The sequence below is a fragment of the Rhipicephalus microplus genome, chromosome X, assembly GCF_043290135.1.
Source record: "Rhipicephalus microplus isolate Deutch F79 chromosome X, USDA_Rmic, whole genome shotgun sequence".
In the NCBI taxonomy this organism is placed as follows: Eukaryota; Metazoa; Arthropoda; class Arachnida; order Ixodida; family Ixodidae; genus Rhipicephalus; species Rhipicephalus microplus.
Genome location: NC_134710.1, coordinates 352771859 through 352791114, shown reverse-complemented (window position 1 = coordinate 352791114; position 19256 = coordinate 352771859). Strand labels below are relative to the sequence as shown.

Below are 19256 nucleotides of genomic sequence, written 5' to 3'. Positions count from 1 at the left end.
GGTCTGTGAGCCAATATACCTACAGGCATTTCCTTCATAACGGCTTGTTTGGCGAAGCAGACTGACCGCGCAGGCTGTGTCTAAGTGATTAAAGTCCTTAATCTTCTGTTGCCCTTCCAGGGAAAGGCGGCAGGAAGCACCAGTCCACCAACTTGTTCCATGAAGTTCCCCCTTCACTCTAAGCCCAAGTTCGGCAAAGTTGGACTAACTGCAGTCGTTAAGCCAACGGACAAACTGTTTGTACAACAGGGGATAAAAGCGTGACAGTGCGTGTCGTGCGCAAAGACCCGGCAATGAAAAGACCAATATGGAAAGTAACTGCTCCACGATCGCCTTCTGTTGATGTTGCACTGCGATGCTTGGCGAAGTCGGCGATCACGAAAACAAGTTATATCTGCTATACGCCACTGTGAAAGTGAAGCACTATGAAACGAATAGAAGATGTTATGAGAGTCAAGTACAACACGCAGTCAGTGCACACATCAAGCGCCCTCGCGTTTCCACCATGCGGGCACGGGCGGGCTGAAACCGAGTGAAAGGCTCCGCGAACACGGGCAATGTGGATAACTCGCTTCAATGTGCCTAATTAGTTTAAATTACGAAGAACACTCACAACGCTAATAAAAGTTTGCTGTTCGTCAGCGGTCGTGTACCCACACAATCACCAGCCACGACTTCAAAGCGATATATAGAAAAAGTAGGCTTCGTATACGACATCGGCATCAAGCTGCCTGCCAGTGTGAGTGCATTGTCGGCACACGCAAAGGAAACGTCGCATACAATTTCCTTCACAGAAAATAACGTCTCCTGCATTAAAGCTCAGATAAACTTACGTCTTTTTCTCCATGCGACAACTGTTGTCAAACATCAAGCGTGAACGCGATCGTGGATACGACTGATCATGTGGCTGGTGGTGCTCAGCGAGCGACTTACCAGCTTGATGAAAAAACCGTGCCTGCGAACAGTCACGTCGCTGTAATACAGATAACTTCGTCACTCCGTAAGACACCGCAAGCATTGGACACATACATTACCTATTGTTCATTTGTGACAATAAAATAACGACGACAAATATTCTACGCGAGCCGCATGTTGCGATCGCCAGTGGTCGTTTAGCCGTACTCTTCGTAAGCCTAGCGACAGCTTCGGCAAGCCAACATGGTATGGCATCGGCGGGGTGCCTGGCTGTTTCACCGGTTTTCCTGCGTAAGTGCCACTGCGATGTTTGTGTTTGCGGACTCGTGCATCAGCACTGCGAACGCTGGTTCAGCTAACATAATTGAATGCCAGCTGATAATCCTTACTCTCGGACTGGAGGGATGTTGAAGATTAGATTGATCGGTATTAAAAGATCGGTGCGCTGCGGTGTTACGAGTCATACGATGTAAATTTTCACGTTACGGCGTCAATGTTTATTATTTTTTAAGCCGAATAAAAGTCACCCACTAGCACTACGTGGGAGGGCAAAATACTGTGCCATATATAACCGATAGTTCGTTCTCAGCAGTGTAGCGCGGGTGGTCAGTATTTGCGGTGCTTTACTTTGAAATAATAGCGTGTGTGTGTGTGTGTGTGTGTTGCATCAGCAATATACTGCGTTCATCGGCGCTAAATAAATTGAAATCAACATTAGTTATACTCGACAAGTGCAGGGTCACCATTTTTTGCTATTCATTCAGACCATTCAACAGTTAGTCCCACTAGACCATTCTACTAATTGATTGATTGATATGTGGGCTTTAACGTTCCAAAACCACTATATGATTATGAGAGACGCCGTAGTGGAGGACTCCGGAAATTTAGACCACCTGGGGTTCTTTAACGTCTACCCAAATCTGAGCACACGGGCCTACAACATTTCCGCCTCCATCGGAAATGCAGCCGCCGCAGCCGGGATTCGAACCCGCGCCCTGCAGGTCAGCAGCCGAGTACCTTAGCCACAAGACCACCGCGGCGGGGCAGACCATTCTACTAGGACCAACACTTAAACCAAGTGGAGTAAGTGCTAGGGGGTAACAGTTGAACCCTTGCAGTTGCTTGCGCAGTTAGTCCAAAATTGGTTCAAAATCTGTGGCAGCCCCCTTAGTCCGCTAAAGAACAACAGACATACCCTACTTTAGCCCTTTTCGGCTTAGAGTGCACTGCCCCTCTCTTCAGTAAAACTGACCGGAGGAACATTGCGTCAGAAGGTGCAATTGCAATTCAGCAGCCAAGTGTTATTGGCTGATGCTATGGTGGTCGGCGTCATGTGTGGTATTGGTGTTTTAATCAATAGAGGACTAGCCTGGCAGGGCTCAAAACAGAGTCTCTCACAAATACATAGAGGGAAGTGTGGCGGCATCGTCTATGCGAATTTTTTAAGGGGCGATGTTGGAGCACTCTTAATGACGGTATATGTGTCTGCGAGTCTTGTGTTAGCTGGTGTTGAGCAAGGTTTCCGCTCAAAAGCGAATGCGGCTGCGTAACTATAGCTTCTCTAAAACAAAACGTTTATAAGCGAATTTCATTCACACGTATTATGTTCTAAAATAAAAGTACACTCACCTTGACTGCATAACCAAACGGCGAAGGAAATAAACAGATGACATAAACGTGGCGGAAAGAACGCTCGCTCTGTTGTCTGCCTACCAAGTTTAGAGGACATTCGCTACTTCTTACGCTTTGTAAAACTGTACATCAACGTAGAAGTTTCTGTTGTTAAATACAACACGTTTCTGTACAATGACAAATATATATGCCCTTTTCCGTGCTCTTTTAGTAAGAAATCAATTGTTTTAACGTAAAGCCACACACGTCTTCGAGGTATACAAATCCGAGTCAAGTTTCGAGCTCACGCATCCTGTCATTGCCTTGCGTCCAGCAGCTCACTAGCGCCATATTTCTCTCTATGTATGATTGTGAGAAACTCCATGACCCAGAACGATGCCGCAAAGTGCTGCAAAGTGCTCTGGAGCATGGTTTAACGGTTCATCAACCACGTTCGTGGTTTGCGGAACTGTAACCTTCTATGCTGTAAGTAGTTGTATATAGTACAAGTAAACCTCTTCGGTTTTCATTTTCCCCACTTTTCAGCATTGTTTCCTTCACCCTGAGTTGGTATACGCTATTACAGGAGTCCGGGTCCAACGTAACCCTGGCGTCCCGGCAACCCAGGTCAGCGGCGACACGTTAGAGAGACCCCGGTCCGCAACAGCCCTCAATTGTTACTTGAACGAATTAGCCAAGACTTCTCAGGCATGAAATTCACTTGAACAGGCTATCGGTGACTACGATGGACATTACGTGATAGTTGGATCAACGCCTTCTTTATTTCTTTCAATGCCAGTGCAAAGGCGCGCTTATCAACGCCGTCGGTCCACCTTCCTTCAGGGAATGGTCGTGATGCGACGCTGCATGAGGGGTCGCGCTGCATGCATCGCACAAGCTTCCGGTCGCTTTCCGCCGGAGATGCGACAGACGTGTTTCCGACCACAATATCGTACGTCTGTCACAATTTTTTCCTTCGTGCTTCTTTTTTGTGTCTTGAATCAACGCCGCCTCCACATCATGGCGCTGCGCATATAGTAGCGTTGCAGTGACGCTGCCCCATTGATTGCCCGCATAGCGTCACGAATATTGACACGTTATCTAAAAACACTGCATCCTTTATAGGGTCATCGTGACCGCCAACATAGTGAACAAGAGAAATGACAGACGCCGCCCCAAGAAACTTTACACAACTCAAGAAAAAATACTTCGCATGATTTCCGTTGGAAGGCACTGCATGAAAAGGTTTTCTCCGTCATGACGGCAAAGCAGACGCGAAGGCTAGGCGATGGGAGAGAGCAGGCAAGTGGCTAGAGGAGAAGGTGGTGAACGGCTGAATTGGGCGCATCTGGCTGGCACTGATAAAATAGAGAATGCGTCGGTTGGATGGTACCGTTCAAGAAAAAAAAGGAAAAAGAAACGAAGGCAATCAACTTCGCCGAAAAAGCGGGCGCCACGTGCAGTTCCATATGAGACCGGAGGCCGCATTCGGTGCTGCACACGTTTTTTTTTAATTTCAATTTGGGCCAACAATAAACATCATAGAGAGAGAGAGCGAAAATGCGATAAATTAAACATATAAAAAGCGCGATAAAAAGATTTGTTGTCCAAATTTTTAGACACTACGACAAAGGAAAGTGTGAATGTGCGACGATGTGTTTCACTAATGAATAACATCCGAATATGGTTGTCACCCTCGGCTGAGTGAACGGAATCTGAGAGAGGCGGCAAGCTTATTTCGCATCGGACGCTCAGCAGTTCGGATAAAAAGTTTCACATTGTTTCGAAATTGTCATTCTTCATGGCAGGTAAAGCACCCTTAGCGACGAGAGCCAAAAGCAAATTTGGTGGCTTTCCGGTGAACGCGACAGCGTGGGAGCTAGTTTGTTTCTTTGCAGCCAATTTGCCCGAGATGGTGCCGCGACAGGTTTCGGAGGTCACGAGCCAAGAAAAGTGCTTCAGGGTGGCGCTGTGGAAGCATTTCTGGTGCGCTTACGCAGATGGCGCCAGTGAAAAAAGTCCATTGAGAAACGCTCAACGTGACAGGCACGTTCAAAAAGTATCGTAAGAGTACAAAAGATGTGAATGCGTCTCTTAGAACACATTATTTCTTACGTGGCAGCCGATCTCCACGCGAGCGTGCACGACGTGAGTGCTGAAACCGATGTTTCCAGCAGCAGTGTTTGGCGCCTATACTCAAGAGCGGAAGACTTCACACACACTACGTTAACCTCTATCAACAGCTGGAAGTCAGACGTTTGCAAAGCCGTCTTGACTTCACCAGCTCGTCCCGCCGTGGTGATCTAGTGGCTAAGGTACCCGGCTGCTGACCCGCAGGTCGCGAAATGGAATCTTGGCTGCAGCCGCTGCATTTTTGATGGAAGCAGAAATGCTGTAGGCCTGTGGGCTGAGATTTGGGTGCACATTAAAGAACCCTAGGTGGTCCAAATTTCCGGAGCCCTTCACTAAGGCATCTTTAATAACCATATGGTGGTTTTGGGACGTTATGCCACACATGTCAGTCACTTCTCCAACTGGATAATGATGCAGGAAGAATATAATCGCGCCTTCCTGAAGAATTTGATGTGTTCCGATGAAGCCCACTTCTCACGCAATACCCAAGTCAATGTTCACAATGGTCAATACTAGAGCGCAAGAAATCCTCACTGGCTGTTATAGTCACAGCACCAGGTGCTGTGGTGTTTCAGTGTTTGGCGCGGTATTTACAGTGGGTAAATCAATGGCCCGGTTTTTTCCGCGAAAAACTCATTTCAAAACGCTACATCAGCGAAATATTCAATGGCCCACTGAGATACTTTATGTACAATTTTCGTCTAGCACAGCTTCTGAACATCAGGTTCCGGTAAGACAGAGCTTCTCTGCACAGTGCAGCTCCTCCGCAGGGTGGAATCGAACATGGCTTGACAGAGAATTCCCGCGCTCCTCTTGGACCTGTAGAGTGGCCGAGAAGATTTTGATTTTACTGAATTTTTTCTATAGGATATACTAAATCTTACGTGTACGCCTAAGTGATGACAATGCTTGCAAGGTTATTGTATAAAATACCAGGAATGCTTCAAAATGCGATCAAAAATGTTTTGATTCGACATAAGTTGTTTATATGGGCTGAAGGAGGGCTGTATGAGCAACCTATGTACCTGCCCGTGACGTCTCAATCAAAGCCCACTGGCCTCTGCAATTACGGTGATGTCTTTCCAGAACCTAGCTCTCCTAATATTGAATAGTTAGCTATAGTAGCACAGAACGCTTTTTTATTTGTTCTGTTTATTTATACGCACTGAGCACAGGTACTAAACATGAACTTCTAAATGGAGACAAAGTACGAGATATAAACCTTTGAACCTACAGCCAATCCTGCGTATTGCTCGCAAGTATTTAGTAGAGGAATTGCACGTAATCGCTGCAAACATGAATAAAAAGTGTCTGGGGTAGCTCCCATTGAATTTTCTTCATCCTTCTTTTTTCACAATGTCACCCTCTCTTTCGTACCATCGTGTTTATCATTGACTCAAAAAGAAAAAAAAAATTAAATCAGCTGCGCTGCGTGGGATGGTGCCTCCACGGTTTCCAGTGGCATTCCATGTGGAGGCCGCCCGTGTACTCTGATTTGGGTGCACGTTAAAGAACCACAGGAGGTCAAAATTTCCGGATCCTTCCACTACGGCGTCTCTTATAATCAAATGGTTGTTTTGGGACGTTAAACCCCATAAATCAATCAATCACGTGGAGGCCGCTTTTCCGCAGAAGTTTATTGCCTGCGAATCTTTTTTGTCTTTTTTTTTCTAATACTACCATCCAACTATCGCTTAACGTTCATCGTAGTCTATAGAGCCTGTTCAAGCACCCTTTGTGCTTGAGAAGCCGTTGCTGATTCATTCAACTTACGAGGCCACTAAAAGCACCGTCCGTTGGGCGGCAATTACGTGGTATTTTCTTCATATCGCACGCTTTATGCAAATGCTGGTAAAAAATTTGACCAGCGCTGTCTTTCTGCAGTAGATTGAGATTTTTGCTATTTCTAGAAAAACGCGACAAGTGTTGTATTGAAATTTGTTCTAGTGAGTCATTAACTAAGAATTTTATTGAAAAATTTCTCTAAATTACTGTGCTTGGCAGATCAGAAAAAAATCTTTCGCGCTACATACACGTAAGAATAATACCGCGCTAGTTGGAGACTTGTAGCACTCATTTTGAAATTCTTTAAGGCTTGATGTTTTTTAGCTTATACATCCAATAAATAAACCCTAACATATGATACATGTCACTCCAACAGAAAAATTATAGAATAAATGATTAAGCATACGTATTAGTGGAAAACCATTGATCGGGTTTTCACGTTTGACTACATAGGTGTACTAATGTCTGAAAACTTAATAGGAAAGTGATCAATCACGCATCTAAAACGCTAGTTTTTTTTACGTTATACACACATTAAAGCCAAAGTTTAACTTTCAAGGCAACGTACTTCGACTATATACTTTGCTGTAGTTCACTGACAACTAAGCTGTTGCAAGTAGATATGGTAATACAATTATACGACCTGTGCTGCAAAGATTAGTGCTATTACGAAAACCCGTTTTGAAAGTTTTAACAACAATGTCACCTTCTTTGTCAAGCTCAAATTTATTTGCGGACATTCTGATAACGTATTTATTGTCACAACGAAATGATAAAAGAACAGTTTTGGTACTAGCTGCGATCAAGATTATCTGCTTCCCTTGAGTCTTTTCTTAGCCAACCCGTAACACAAAGCATGTAACTAAGAAGCAACTTCAAACTTCCTTTTTGTAGGAAGGCATGTGGTAGAAAACTAATTCAGTTGCTAAAGAGTAAATTGTGGTTCTCAGTGTAGTTGAGGTAGCACAACTTCATATTAATTCGCAAATTTCATTAAACTCATCAAGTGACTTGTTACTAATGGGTCCACAATGGTACAAGTCCACGTGAATTCGTTTTTTGGAACTTATGATAATTGCGATTACAATTATATAATAATCCATAAGTTCCAATTAGGTGCTTTATATGCTCGATTGTGGTATTATTCGCTTCTAGTATCATCATTCCGCATCTTTACCATTCCACCCATCTTTGTCATTGTCCTAATGTCAGCTACCAAAGACAGCAGCTCTCGATAAGGTGAGCACATCTCGATTACTAGACGCATTCAGAGCAATTAATTTGGAAGTGCCGGAACATTCAAGCCTCCGACCGGAAATAGACGAAACCGCTGTGGCAGTTTCTTGAGTCACCTGGCCAATATGAACGACTGACACTTCCGTGCTTGAGTGTGTGTGTGCGCGCGCATGTTTTTTTTTTCGTTTTAATCCTTTTTTCTCCCTCCTTACATTTTGGGTGAACCTCGGCCTTTTCCCAGTGCAGGAAAGCAAACCAGAGAATTTTCTTTCGGCTTTCTTACTCTACTATAGCTGTATAATGATACTGTGCATGTATTGTGTTGTTTTAATTCATTTTGTTGCCATAATCCTTTTATTTAGATTTTCTTTCCATGGTACCAGTTTTATCTGGTCGGTTTTTGTAATAAACTTGCACTACTATTGTTTATGACTCCCCAATTACATTGAACTCAGAGAGTTCATATGTTTCAAGTTCATCTATTTGCTTTTCATCGTAAATTTTTCGGCATCTAACACAAAGAACACACTTTGAAGAGAACACCGCTGCCGTTAGGTAAGTATGCTCTGCCTTTTATTGCACCGTTCATATTACTGGGGCAAAGATGAAAATTTTGAAAATATACAGAGGTTTTTTTTTTCAAATTATAGACAATACATGCTTTCTTATGAAAACGCTATAACAGCTCAGCACCTGTCGTCATAGCAGGCGCACTTTAGGTCAAGGCGGAACCCCTGCCAAAGTTACCTGAAAAAGACTAAATAGCGAAAGTTTCTTAGACAACTATTTTATTATTGAAGTTTTCGGGCAGTGACAAATGCGCAAAGTTGAAGAGCATTATAATTTATCTAATAACTATTTCTTCAATTTAAAGAGGCTCTCGGATCAACTTAGCAGCTATGCTGTAATGAATCAAAATGAGTTTATTTGCAAAATGGTTTGCAATTTCTAAATCTATTCGAAATACCACTATAAGAAGACTGACACAAATTTTTCTACACCCATTAGAGTGCCAACATTAGTCGAAGTGCAGATAACACATAAATCTTTCATTGCGACCTGTTCGAAACATTAAGGTTTGTGGACTTGGATGTGGTGGTATTACGTTCCAGTTTTGTAGAACGGACAAACTCATTACCGTATCACCGGCTAGTCCCAATACAACAGATATGAGTGTGCCTACTATAATTGCGTGTGCGCGCGAACAAACTAGTGAAACTTTTGCTTCCACTAACAATTTCTATCGCCTCAAACTAGGCGTAGACATGGCATTCAGAGATACGGAGGAGAATTTGCAGGCTTAACCTTAGTGAACTGTTTTCGCTGCCCCTTCATTGTAAAGAAAACACGCGACCATTTTTTCAAGGCACCGCTCATGCGTACTGAGACGGCCCTGCTTAGGGCACTACGGAGCAGGCTGCTTGGTGGAGACTTCCTCCATAGCTTCAGCCTGTGGGTGGTTGACAGAGGTTGCAGACGTCGCCAGCTGGCCACGGTTGTGCGATAAGTCATCCATGTCGGGCGCCTGAATGATGTTGCTGTCGAGCAGGCTGAAGACAGTCTGAGAAGTCGCTGTACTTGTCTGGCTTGGGGGTATGCATGCAGCACATCTGGTTCATGTAAAAACGGCTCACCGGCCGCGTACCAAGGCTCGAAATTAGCCGCTTCGGCAGTGGTTGTCGCCAACGTGTCAACACACATGTACTTCGCCAAGACAAACTTTTTGCCGTGATGGGACACGGGACGGCGCATGTATTGATGTTGATATGGGTATGTGTCACATAAAAGCTATCCTGAACTTTAATGGATGTCAAAACCACCTCCAATTTATTTAATTAATATTCCAAGTATAAACGAGCACCGTGATCAAACCCTTACAAAAATTTATATGTGGACATATATAAGAATCTCCATATGTTGCTACATCATGAATTGAGCATATCAGGCTTTATAAGGAATCCCCATATATAGGCCTTATATAAACCGATATTCCCAATTCCTGATGCAGTCATATACGGGCCTTATACAACCTGATTTACCTAATTCCTTTTATACCTATATATGGACGTTGCTGTATATGGCCATATATAGTAATAATCTATATATGGCTATATATAGAAGCATTCATATAAGGTAAACATGACCTTACATGGATGTCTTTATAATAGCTATTCAGATGATTCATCTATATGAATTCAGCTTGTGTCGCTGGCATAAATTGTAGCTCCACAAATAATTCTACAGCTACAAATAATATTGTTTGTTAAAAAGTCTGCACGAAGTCGTCATCGTCTCTAAAACAAAGGTTGAACGTATCCTCTCAACATTCTTGTTCTAGGTATTCTGACCATATCTCGAGTTATTCTCAAGAAATTATTGCAGAAAATGTAACTTGGTGACTAGTTTAAAATTTGTGGTGCACACATGTCACTGCTAGTCCACTTTTCATGAAGAGATGCACTGTGTTTAGATTTGATGCTTATCTATCGACTTTTTATGTCGAGTTTTGTAAAGAGCTTTTTCACAGTTCCTTTATTTAAAACATTTCTGGCGTGTCAATTAAACGCCCATAGTGAGTCAAAAAGGAGTATCGACATGCTGTTGACCGTATGAACTTCGTGTGCATTGAATTTTTTAAAGCACTTGATATTCAACCTTTATAGAGTTCTGCCAAAAGCGATTGGTATGCAAGCATGTCATGGACAAGTATTGCGACTAGCAATGGCCTATAGCGTTACTGCTAAAACTGTTGTCTATACGTGTGTGCACAGGGGAACGGAGGCTATTAGCGATATTTCTTGCCAACGGGGCACTGAAAATCTATTTTGAAAACGTATATCACTTTCCGTTCGACCAATGTATGATTATTGTAACAGTAGTAAAGAGCTCGTTTTGCAGAAACTCTGGCGTAGCCGTCGGTGGTTCTCAGTGAAAAATCATCTTGTTCATGACCAAAAATTTAGAAAATGCAAATGAAACAAATAAAAATGTTCGAGTCCAAGTGATGATTGAAGCCTTGCAGGACAATTGCGGGGCAGGCAAGTGCTCTACCACACAGCTGCGCGCCTGCTAGGAAATAAATTAGGAATAACTTCCTCTGGTTTCAAATGCAGGAAAAATAACTTTCATGCTTAACAAACACGGGCATCTTGCATACAGCTTTCATAGCACAACATGTAATATCCCAGCAATATTGCATGGTACAAGGTTACATTACCATCGGGCATCACAACATTCCTATTACTAACGCGACTTCGTGGTTTATAGACAGCCAACCATTAAAAAAACACGCACGTAACTGTGCGTATTCTCTCAAGACTGCGTAGTGGGTGCATAGCAAGTTCTATAACATTTTACGCACAAAATATTGAGGAGCACGGACTATGGGCGAGTTGGTAATTCATGTTGAGCTGCGGGAAAAAAATTGAAGTACAAAATGAAGACACCTAGACAGTGCGCACACTAACAACTGAAACTTCATTGGAGAAACAGACATATAAATGCGCTTACGAGAACGCGTGTGATGCAAGAAAACGATTAGATGAACAGACATCTAATCATTTTCTTTCAACGTGCAGACATCTTGCGGTGTACGGCACTCCGCTGTCGCGTGGGAAGTACTATTTTAACAGGCGGGGTGTTGTATCAATAATACCATTATGGATCACAAAGCTTCTCTAAAGAGACAACCATGCTCTAACGTATCATCGCATTGTAGAGAGTGCGGCGGCGCGCCCTTGTCTTGTTATATGGTAGTTGGAGCTAGATTCAGGGGCAATGTATCGCGGGCAATTGAAGAGCCGTATCTCATCAACAAAGCTGGTGATTTATGAGTCACGGTACTCTCGCTTATGTTGCTTGCTGTTGAGGTAGCTTATCTAAAAGCACCTTAGAATTTGTCTGCTGATCTAATTTATTTATTTCACCCCACGTGTTCTCGTAACCGCATATATATTTCTGTCTTCTCCAATAAACTTTCAGTTGTTAGTGTGCGCTGTGTCCACGTGTCTCCCTTCTGTACTTCAATTTTTTTTCGCGCAACTCAGTTATGATAACATAATACTGCTCGTAATTCAAACTATGCTACCCTTTTTTACACAAAATGGAGTCATGTGCGGAACCTTCACTAAGAGAAGGCGTTTTAGGCTTCCTCAATCACGCTGTAGTATTTCACAATTAAAACTGCCCAAGTAGCATTATAACCAAAAAGTACATACTGAGACATTGAATTACGCACAAGAGACTTGATATTGCTATCACGTTCAACTCTGAAAAGCGGAGCCAAATGGTCCCCCAGTTCATTTTACACAGTAGCAAGCCCTAGTGCATCAGACCAGTTTTTCTGTCGGCTTGCGTAAAACTATCTTCAGTGCTCACAAATTAAAACGCGACACCACTATAGTTTGTGTAACTATGTATACAGGTATGTACAGTTCCTCGATAGAACCACGCAATGTTGCGACATCTGTAACGATAATTTTGGCTCCTATGTACGCATTCCAGTCAAAACAGCACATATGTCACCTGAACTGTAGATGGTGCAAACAAGATCATGGACTATTCGTCAGTTGTCCCGTTTTGTTCCGTGAGCACTGCACCCTGCTTTGAAGAACTAAGCTAGCAAAAAAAAATTCACTGCATGTCTTAATCAAAACACTCGTAATAATGAAAACAAGGGGAAAATAGGCAAAGAGAGACAAATAGAACGCGGGCTCAGAAATCTCATGACACCCTTGGAGATGGTGATATCCAACTATTTTTTATTTGTAACTGCGCAACTTGTAATTTATGCTTTCTAATTACTCAAGTGTTAAAACAAGTGAAATACAAAACAAATATATTTACATCAATATTTTTACAAAAGTACAACAGCACAAAACCCATATTTTTCTGGTGTGGAGTTTTCAAATAAATAGAGCCCTATATGCAAGAAATAGAAAAAATAATGTGTTGTATCACCAAAACAAAACAGCCTATACCCGTAACTTTAATTACTAGGAAGTTATTTACTCACGAAGCACGCAATGTGGTATGTTTTCTGAGTAATAATAATATTCGCGAACATGCGAAGGCAATGAAGATGATGAACTTACCTTAACATTTAACCGAGACTTGTCTTTGACGGAGCCTGTTAATCCAGATAACCTATTAACACCTTAAAAGATCTCATCCAGTGTCGATTACAGCACTAATGTAGTGGCTCATCACTAAAAGCAAAGCACTATGTGGGAGAGACAGCTGGCAGTGGCTTGTGTTGTGAAAGAGAAAAACTGTAGCACCACCTGAGGCTTTCGACTCCATGCCATTTCAAAAAATTATTGTATCGGCATGCTCATTTCACAATAGTGCACTGATTATGGAGTTCTATGTCTTGGGATGTTTACTGGGCCTATAGCTAAAAATTTAGAAATTTGTTAGTAGTATTGAGAAGTTTTGTTTGTATTGTTTCAAGTCAAGTTTATACTGCTATCTGATAAGTTTTGGATATTTGTATCTTAAAATTTCTAGGTATCTTCTATGATTGGAAAGATAAACTGTGTTGCTATCTGGCAAGTGCAACCCCTTTTGCGCATAGAATAAGGCACCCATCTAGGCTGAAGCCTGCTTTGCATAATGAAAGCTCAGTTTGTCAATTATGCATCACCACGAAGCATTGTACATGTTATTCTATGCATACAAAAACTGACATGGAGTCGCACTCTTTGAGAGATCGCAATATTTCACACAATGGTCACCAAGTGTTCAATAGAAAACGCTGATACGCTAATATACATGTAGAAATGACGAATCATATATATGTGGGCAGTGTGTTCGAAAAAAGAACTACTGTTAAAATGACAGTAATGCATTTTATTAAGATCCATCAAATAAACAAAACAATTAAAACCTATAAACTAATATATGCCATATAAATGATTAATCAAACTGATTCAAAGGCTGGTAGCACTAATAAGACTGTGTATCAGTCTGATACGAGACTAGTAACACTGGTAACAAACTGTATCAGACTGATATGGATGTCTATAAGAACTGAGAAGACTTTGTATCAGTCTCATACAAGACTAGCAAAACTTATAGGAAACTGTATCAGACTAATTCAGACCTCTATGAGAATTTTCACTAGGTACGTGTGTGAGTTTTGGTTGCAGAACCCTGTTCTCTGTGTGGATGTTGACAATCCCTGTGGTCACTACCTCAGTCATCAAAAGTATTCACCCACGTAACCTGCTTTACGCTCTCGCAGAGGATGAGGTCTGGTGTAGTGTCTATATTGAGGCCTATAATAATCCTCGTATGGGATGAGGACCTCTTGAGCATCATCAGACTCACCTGCTCTATAACTTCAGTGAGGTCCTTCCTCTTCTTCGTGTTGTTCGGGTAGCCCCATTGCTGGTGAGGTGCGTTAGAGTCGCCTCTATGACAAGCCTATTATTGTCCCCAGGGTGAACTGTTTCACACTTTAGATGAATAAAACCATGTTTTCTGTTCTCTTTTGGGGATTTTTTTGTAGGTGTTTTGGACGAAGGTACTGTTTTTTTTTGTTGTGTGGAATGATTTTGATAAAAATGTGAACTGTGTTCATCACTTTCATGTCATGTTGGGCAGCGACAAGGTCCTATCTGACCTCTACACATTGCAAATCTCTAAGTTGTCATCACGCTTCTTAAAGATGACATTTTGGGACAGCTCATGGCTGCATACACTCCACTTCACGCTTGTAAGAACTGCCAATTTTTTCTACTCTTTCTGAGGGATTTGTCAGCATTCATTTTTTCCTTTTTCGCAAAGTAGTTCACGTTCTTCTTTTCTTCATCCTTATCATTTATCTTTCTATTCGCTCTGAAGAGAGAGAAATAAATGCAGCTGTCATAGATAGCAGGGAACATGTTTACGCATCAACACAGAGAAATGATGTGCATGCAGGGCCACTCAAAATTGATATGATAACAACAAATGGTTTGTGAAACATAGTTATGTTATACTTTATTGATTTTTTACTCGAGACTCTGGAAGCAACATGCACATAAATTAGCTTTGGCACTAAAGACGAGGTTGGAGTTGCATTATGTCAGGTTCCTCGAACAGAAGATGTCCACCGGGAAGACGGAGAACCGAGATCGTAGCAGATGCAGACGCAGCAAGATGGAAAGCGGAACCAGTCGGCGAAAATTCCCCGACACTCGTTCCGAGGATCGAAGGCCAGCAACCGGTGTAGGCGAAACTGTTGCTCGCAACGGCAGCCATCTCGGCAGAACATCTGCCGATTTTCAAACCTGCATCAGGAGTACGTGGTACGGTTAGTAAAGACGAAACTCGGCCACTCTTCGAAGCCTAAAAATTTGCGACTTGATGTGAATCACACGCAGAAAATAGAAATAAAATTCATGTTTCTTTTGTAGCATGGCTCGCGTCTATCATATGAGTGGTCATCTCGTATCCTCGTAGTATCAGATGTAAAGTTAGTCATGCTTAAGCCAGTCATTCATAAATCACTTTTCTAAATGATCATAGAATGACCTCAGCATAAAGTTTTTTGGTCTCAATTAATGCATATTTTCAAAATTTCTGGAATCTGACCAGCAAGAGTAGAGTTAAAAGCATTGTTATGCGCTTTAGGCACTTCATCACTTCTTTAACCCGACAAGCGTTCTGTAAGCTACACTTGGATGACGGTTATAGTGCTTATGAATAAAGGCGTGGTTTCATAAAAATCAAGGAACTAACAAGGTCCTTCTGTCAATCCAACCTCACTTCAGAAAAGTAGCAAGCTCAATAAATGGAATGGCCAGTAGAACGTCAACAATATTTCATTTATTTCGGCGTGGTGAAGCTCGCAATTCAAGTGCAAGCAAGCATCGCGTAACATCGAGTTCGAGGCAAGCACCTTCAAGTGTGTTCTGGAACACCTAAATGCGTAAACTTGGGCACACATATGTTGCGAATGCCATGAAGTGTTTACACAGACAATGTCTCTTACTATCAGTGGTACGAAGCTCGCTCTATCCGGACTAATGGTCCCGGTGGTTTTCGCCTTTTCAATCGCATTCTTCATTTCCATCTCTCACTTCCTGTGCGTTGAATTTGTTTAACGCCTCCTATAATCTTCTATTGACAGTTGTCTTCCATGTGTATATCCTGCAAATGAGAAGCCATGCGTGTTCACTTTCTCAGTTTACAACGAAAGGCAAACCGAGGCCTCCTAGATATGAGAACAACTGCAAGAAAAACCTGATTGTGGTCATGACAAACATGTTATGATTTACCTGTATAAATTACGTGTTCGAATTTGATTTTTGAAGCAGTAACCTATAGTGTTCAAAGCCTACGTGCCAGATGCTGTGTGGTCGTGATTACTTCAGATTATCGACAATTGAGGCATGTGCGATGTTTACCACGCGCATCACCAGTCCAGTAGTGCACAACGTGCACTGCGGTCAGAAACTCTGTTGAGCTACATAGTCAGAGCTACCACAGTTCTCCTTCAAGGCTAATAGTTACAGCAGACCTACATTATCACACTTTCACATGTGACCGACTGTAGACAACGCCAGTAATTCGCTTAGCCAACACGTTGGTATTGGCTCGTATTTAGTGCTTTCGCCATCTGCTTTGCATCAGCTATCGAAATCGCTAAAATTAAAGTCCTTGGCAATTACCAACACAAGACCAGCATTCACTGAGTTCCTTCTTTGTGGGGCACAGAGCTCTTGCATCTGCTCTTGTTCTCACCATTGTTCTGGCGAGTGAACCAGCAAGCACGTCGTGGCGAATCCCTGGCACGTTCAACTGGTGCAGAGAAATTCGTAGCTCTTTTTCTAAGAGTTGAAGACGCAAACACTTTTATAGTATTAGCTCAATCGTTGTTTAGCCCGTGCTAGTTGCACCTGGTTGCACAATAAACTGTGCAAAGGAATCGACTTTTGCCCTACCCGTAACTTCGCCGACAGGTGGCACAATAGGTATGCAAACATCCAGAGTCTGAGGTCTATACCATTTGATACCGGAGAAATTCACATTCCTTCGAACTACGTCGCGAGAAGTTGCTTGCCAGAGTGCCTGTCCTTTTCCTGAGACAGCAGTGCTAGCTGGCATCTGCTCAAACCGCTAGTGCTGTTTGTCAGCTAATATAAGCACTTCGCACATTACTAAATAAAGGTTTTCTTCAATATTGTCTTCAATATTATGTTTCGCTGAATAGCAATGTCAGAATATTGAATGAAGTTTACCAGGGTGTTCTAGCTTCTGAAACAAAACCAGTGACACAACTGTGAATCTATTATGACGGGAACAAGCGTGACCGTGAAAGTTATTCACTATTCCTGTCCCTAATCTTCAACAAACAAGAAAAAGAAGAGTTCTGGAGTGCGACTTCAATGGCAACCAGCTACCGATAATTCACTTTCTTTTCAGAGCAGGATTGACCCCCCTGGTGCAGTACCTGGCCACGACTTTCGATTACAGCAATAAACCCTTGGCCCTTAGTCCCCAGTGGTTGCGAAGCAGCTGTCCAAGGCAACGGTCAGACGTGTGATGCAGCGGAGGGTGCTAAGAATCTCTGGGTCTGGACTGGCCGCCATTTGAATCTGAACTTGGCTACCATCAATGTCAGAACGCAATCTAGAGAGGATAATGCAGCTGTGCTATTAGAGAAATTGTAGAATGCTAAACGGGATGTAATAGGGTTCAGTGAAGCCGAAAGGACTCGTGAGGCTTATAGAGTTCTGGAGAATGGACACCTTATGCTACTGTGTATTAATTCACAGAAAAGAACTAGACGTTTCTTATACACAAGAATATTGCTGGCAACATAGCGGAAAACTACAGCATCAGTGACAGGGTTGATTGATATGTGGGGCTTAACGTCCCAAAACCACTATATGATTATGAGAGACGCCGTAGTGGAGGGCTCCGGAAATTTAGACCACCTGGGGTTCTTTAACGTGCACCCAAATCTGAATAGACGGGCCTACAACATTTCCGCCTCCATCGGAAATGCAGCCGCCGCAGCCGGGATTCGAACCCGCGCCCTGCGGGTCAGCAGCCGAGTACCTTAGCCACTAGACCACCGCGGCGGGGCTCAGTGACAGGGTGGCAAGTATCATAATTCAGTTAAATGAAGGGTACAAGGTGAAGATGATACAGGCCCACACGCCTACATCGAGCCATGATGATAATTTGATTAAGCATGTCTATGAAGATGTAGAGTCATTCATTAATAAAGTAAAGTCACAGTTTACTATTCTGATAGGCAACTTTGTTTCCAAAGTAGGCAAGAAACAGGCCGGAGACCATGCAGTGGGGAAACATTGCATTGGCTTTAGAAGTGCCAGAAGGGAGTCTTTACTAGAGTTCACAGCCCGTAATAATTTACAGATCTTGAACGCCTTCTTCAGTAAACAGGCTAATCATGAGTGGAATGTAGCGAGGTCCTAATGGCAAAAGTTAAAATGAAATACACTTCATTCTTAGTGCACACCCACACATTCTACAGGATGTAGAAGTAAGAGGCAAGATCTAATCCAATGAGCATAGAACAGTGAAACCTCGTATTCACCTAGATTTAAAAATACCAAAGTCAAAACTGATGCGAAAAAAGCCAAATAATAAACTAGTGCTGAGAGGAAAAGTACTGGAGTTCATATTTTCGCTTCGGTACCAATTCGAGGCACTTAATGAGGTAACCGACATTAGCGTTCACACAATGAACGATCATCTACTACCATCAAAGAGCGTGCAATGAAAGTCAGAGGTACATGCACTAGATGAGACATTGGTAAACTATCTCAGGAGACAAAGAATCTTATTAAGAAATGACAAACCTTGAAAGCCTCAAAAGCAGCCAACAAAATAGAGCTAGTGGACCTTTTCAAGTAATAAGTATGCATAAGGTAGTGGTCATTGGAAGGTACAACATCGAGAAAATTGAGCAGGCTGTAAAAAGCAGCAGAAGCCTAAAAGTTGCAAAGAGAAGCTTGCACATTGGCGAAAAATGAATGTATGCATTTAGTACCAAGAAAGCAATGACATAACTAATATGGATAAGATAGTCGAGATGGCGCAGGAGTTCCAGAGAGAGCTGTACAGAAGCCAACACAACCAGGATGATATCGTGAGAAATATTAATAGTCCAGAAGAATTCAACATCCTACCAGTAACAAAGGGGAAAATAAGGAAAGCCCAAGAAGGAATGAAAGGAGGAAAAGCCACTGGTAAGAATAACAACAGAAATCCTTAAAGATGGCAGAGAAATTGTGTTAGAAAAACTGGTCACATTATATAAGAAGCATCTGTTGACAGGAATGGTAGCAAAATCTTAGAAGAACGCCAACATCATATTACTCTATAAAGAAGGAGATGTCAAGGACTTAAACAAGTACTAGCCACGTTGAGCTGAATGATTGTACTCTACAAACTATTCACAAAAACTATGGCTAATAGAATTAAGGCCACAATAGAGTCCACCCAACCAATCAACTAAGCAGAATTTTGTACAGGCTACACCACAATATGCCATATTAATACTATCAATTATGTAAATAGAAAAATACAAAGTATACAACCAACCACTATACTTA

The 19256-nt window shown here is 42.3% G+C and overlaps 1 protein-coding gene across 1 annotated transcript in view; it reads right to left on the bottom strand.

The window, feature by feature from the left end:
* Positions 1–14638: 14638 nt before the first annotated feature.
* Positions 14639–19256, bottom strand: part of spz4 (Spaetzle domain-containing protein 4) — a 70040-nt gene continuing 65422 nt past the window's right edge. The window contains exon 7 of the mRNA XM_037413499.2: positions 14639–14954. Coding sequence (XP_037269396.2) covers positions 14750–14954 — 205 coding nt within the window. The 3' untranslated portion in view covers positions 14639–14749. The remainder of the gene's footprint in view (positions 14955–19256) is intronic.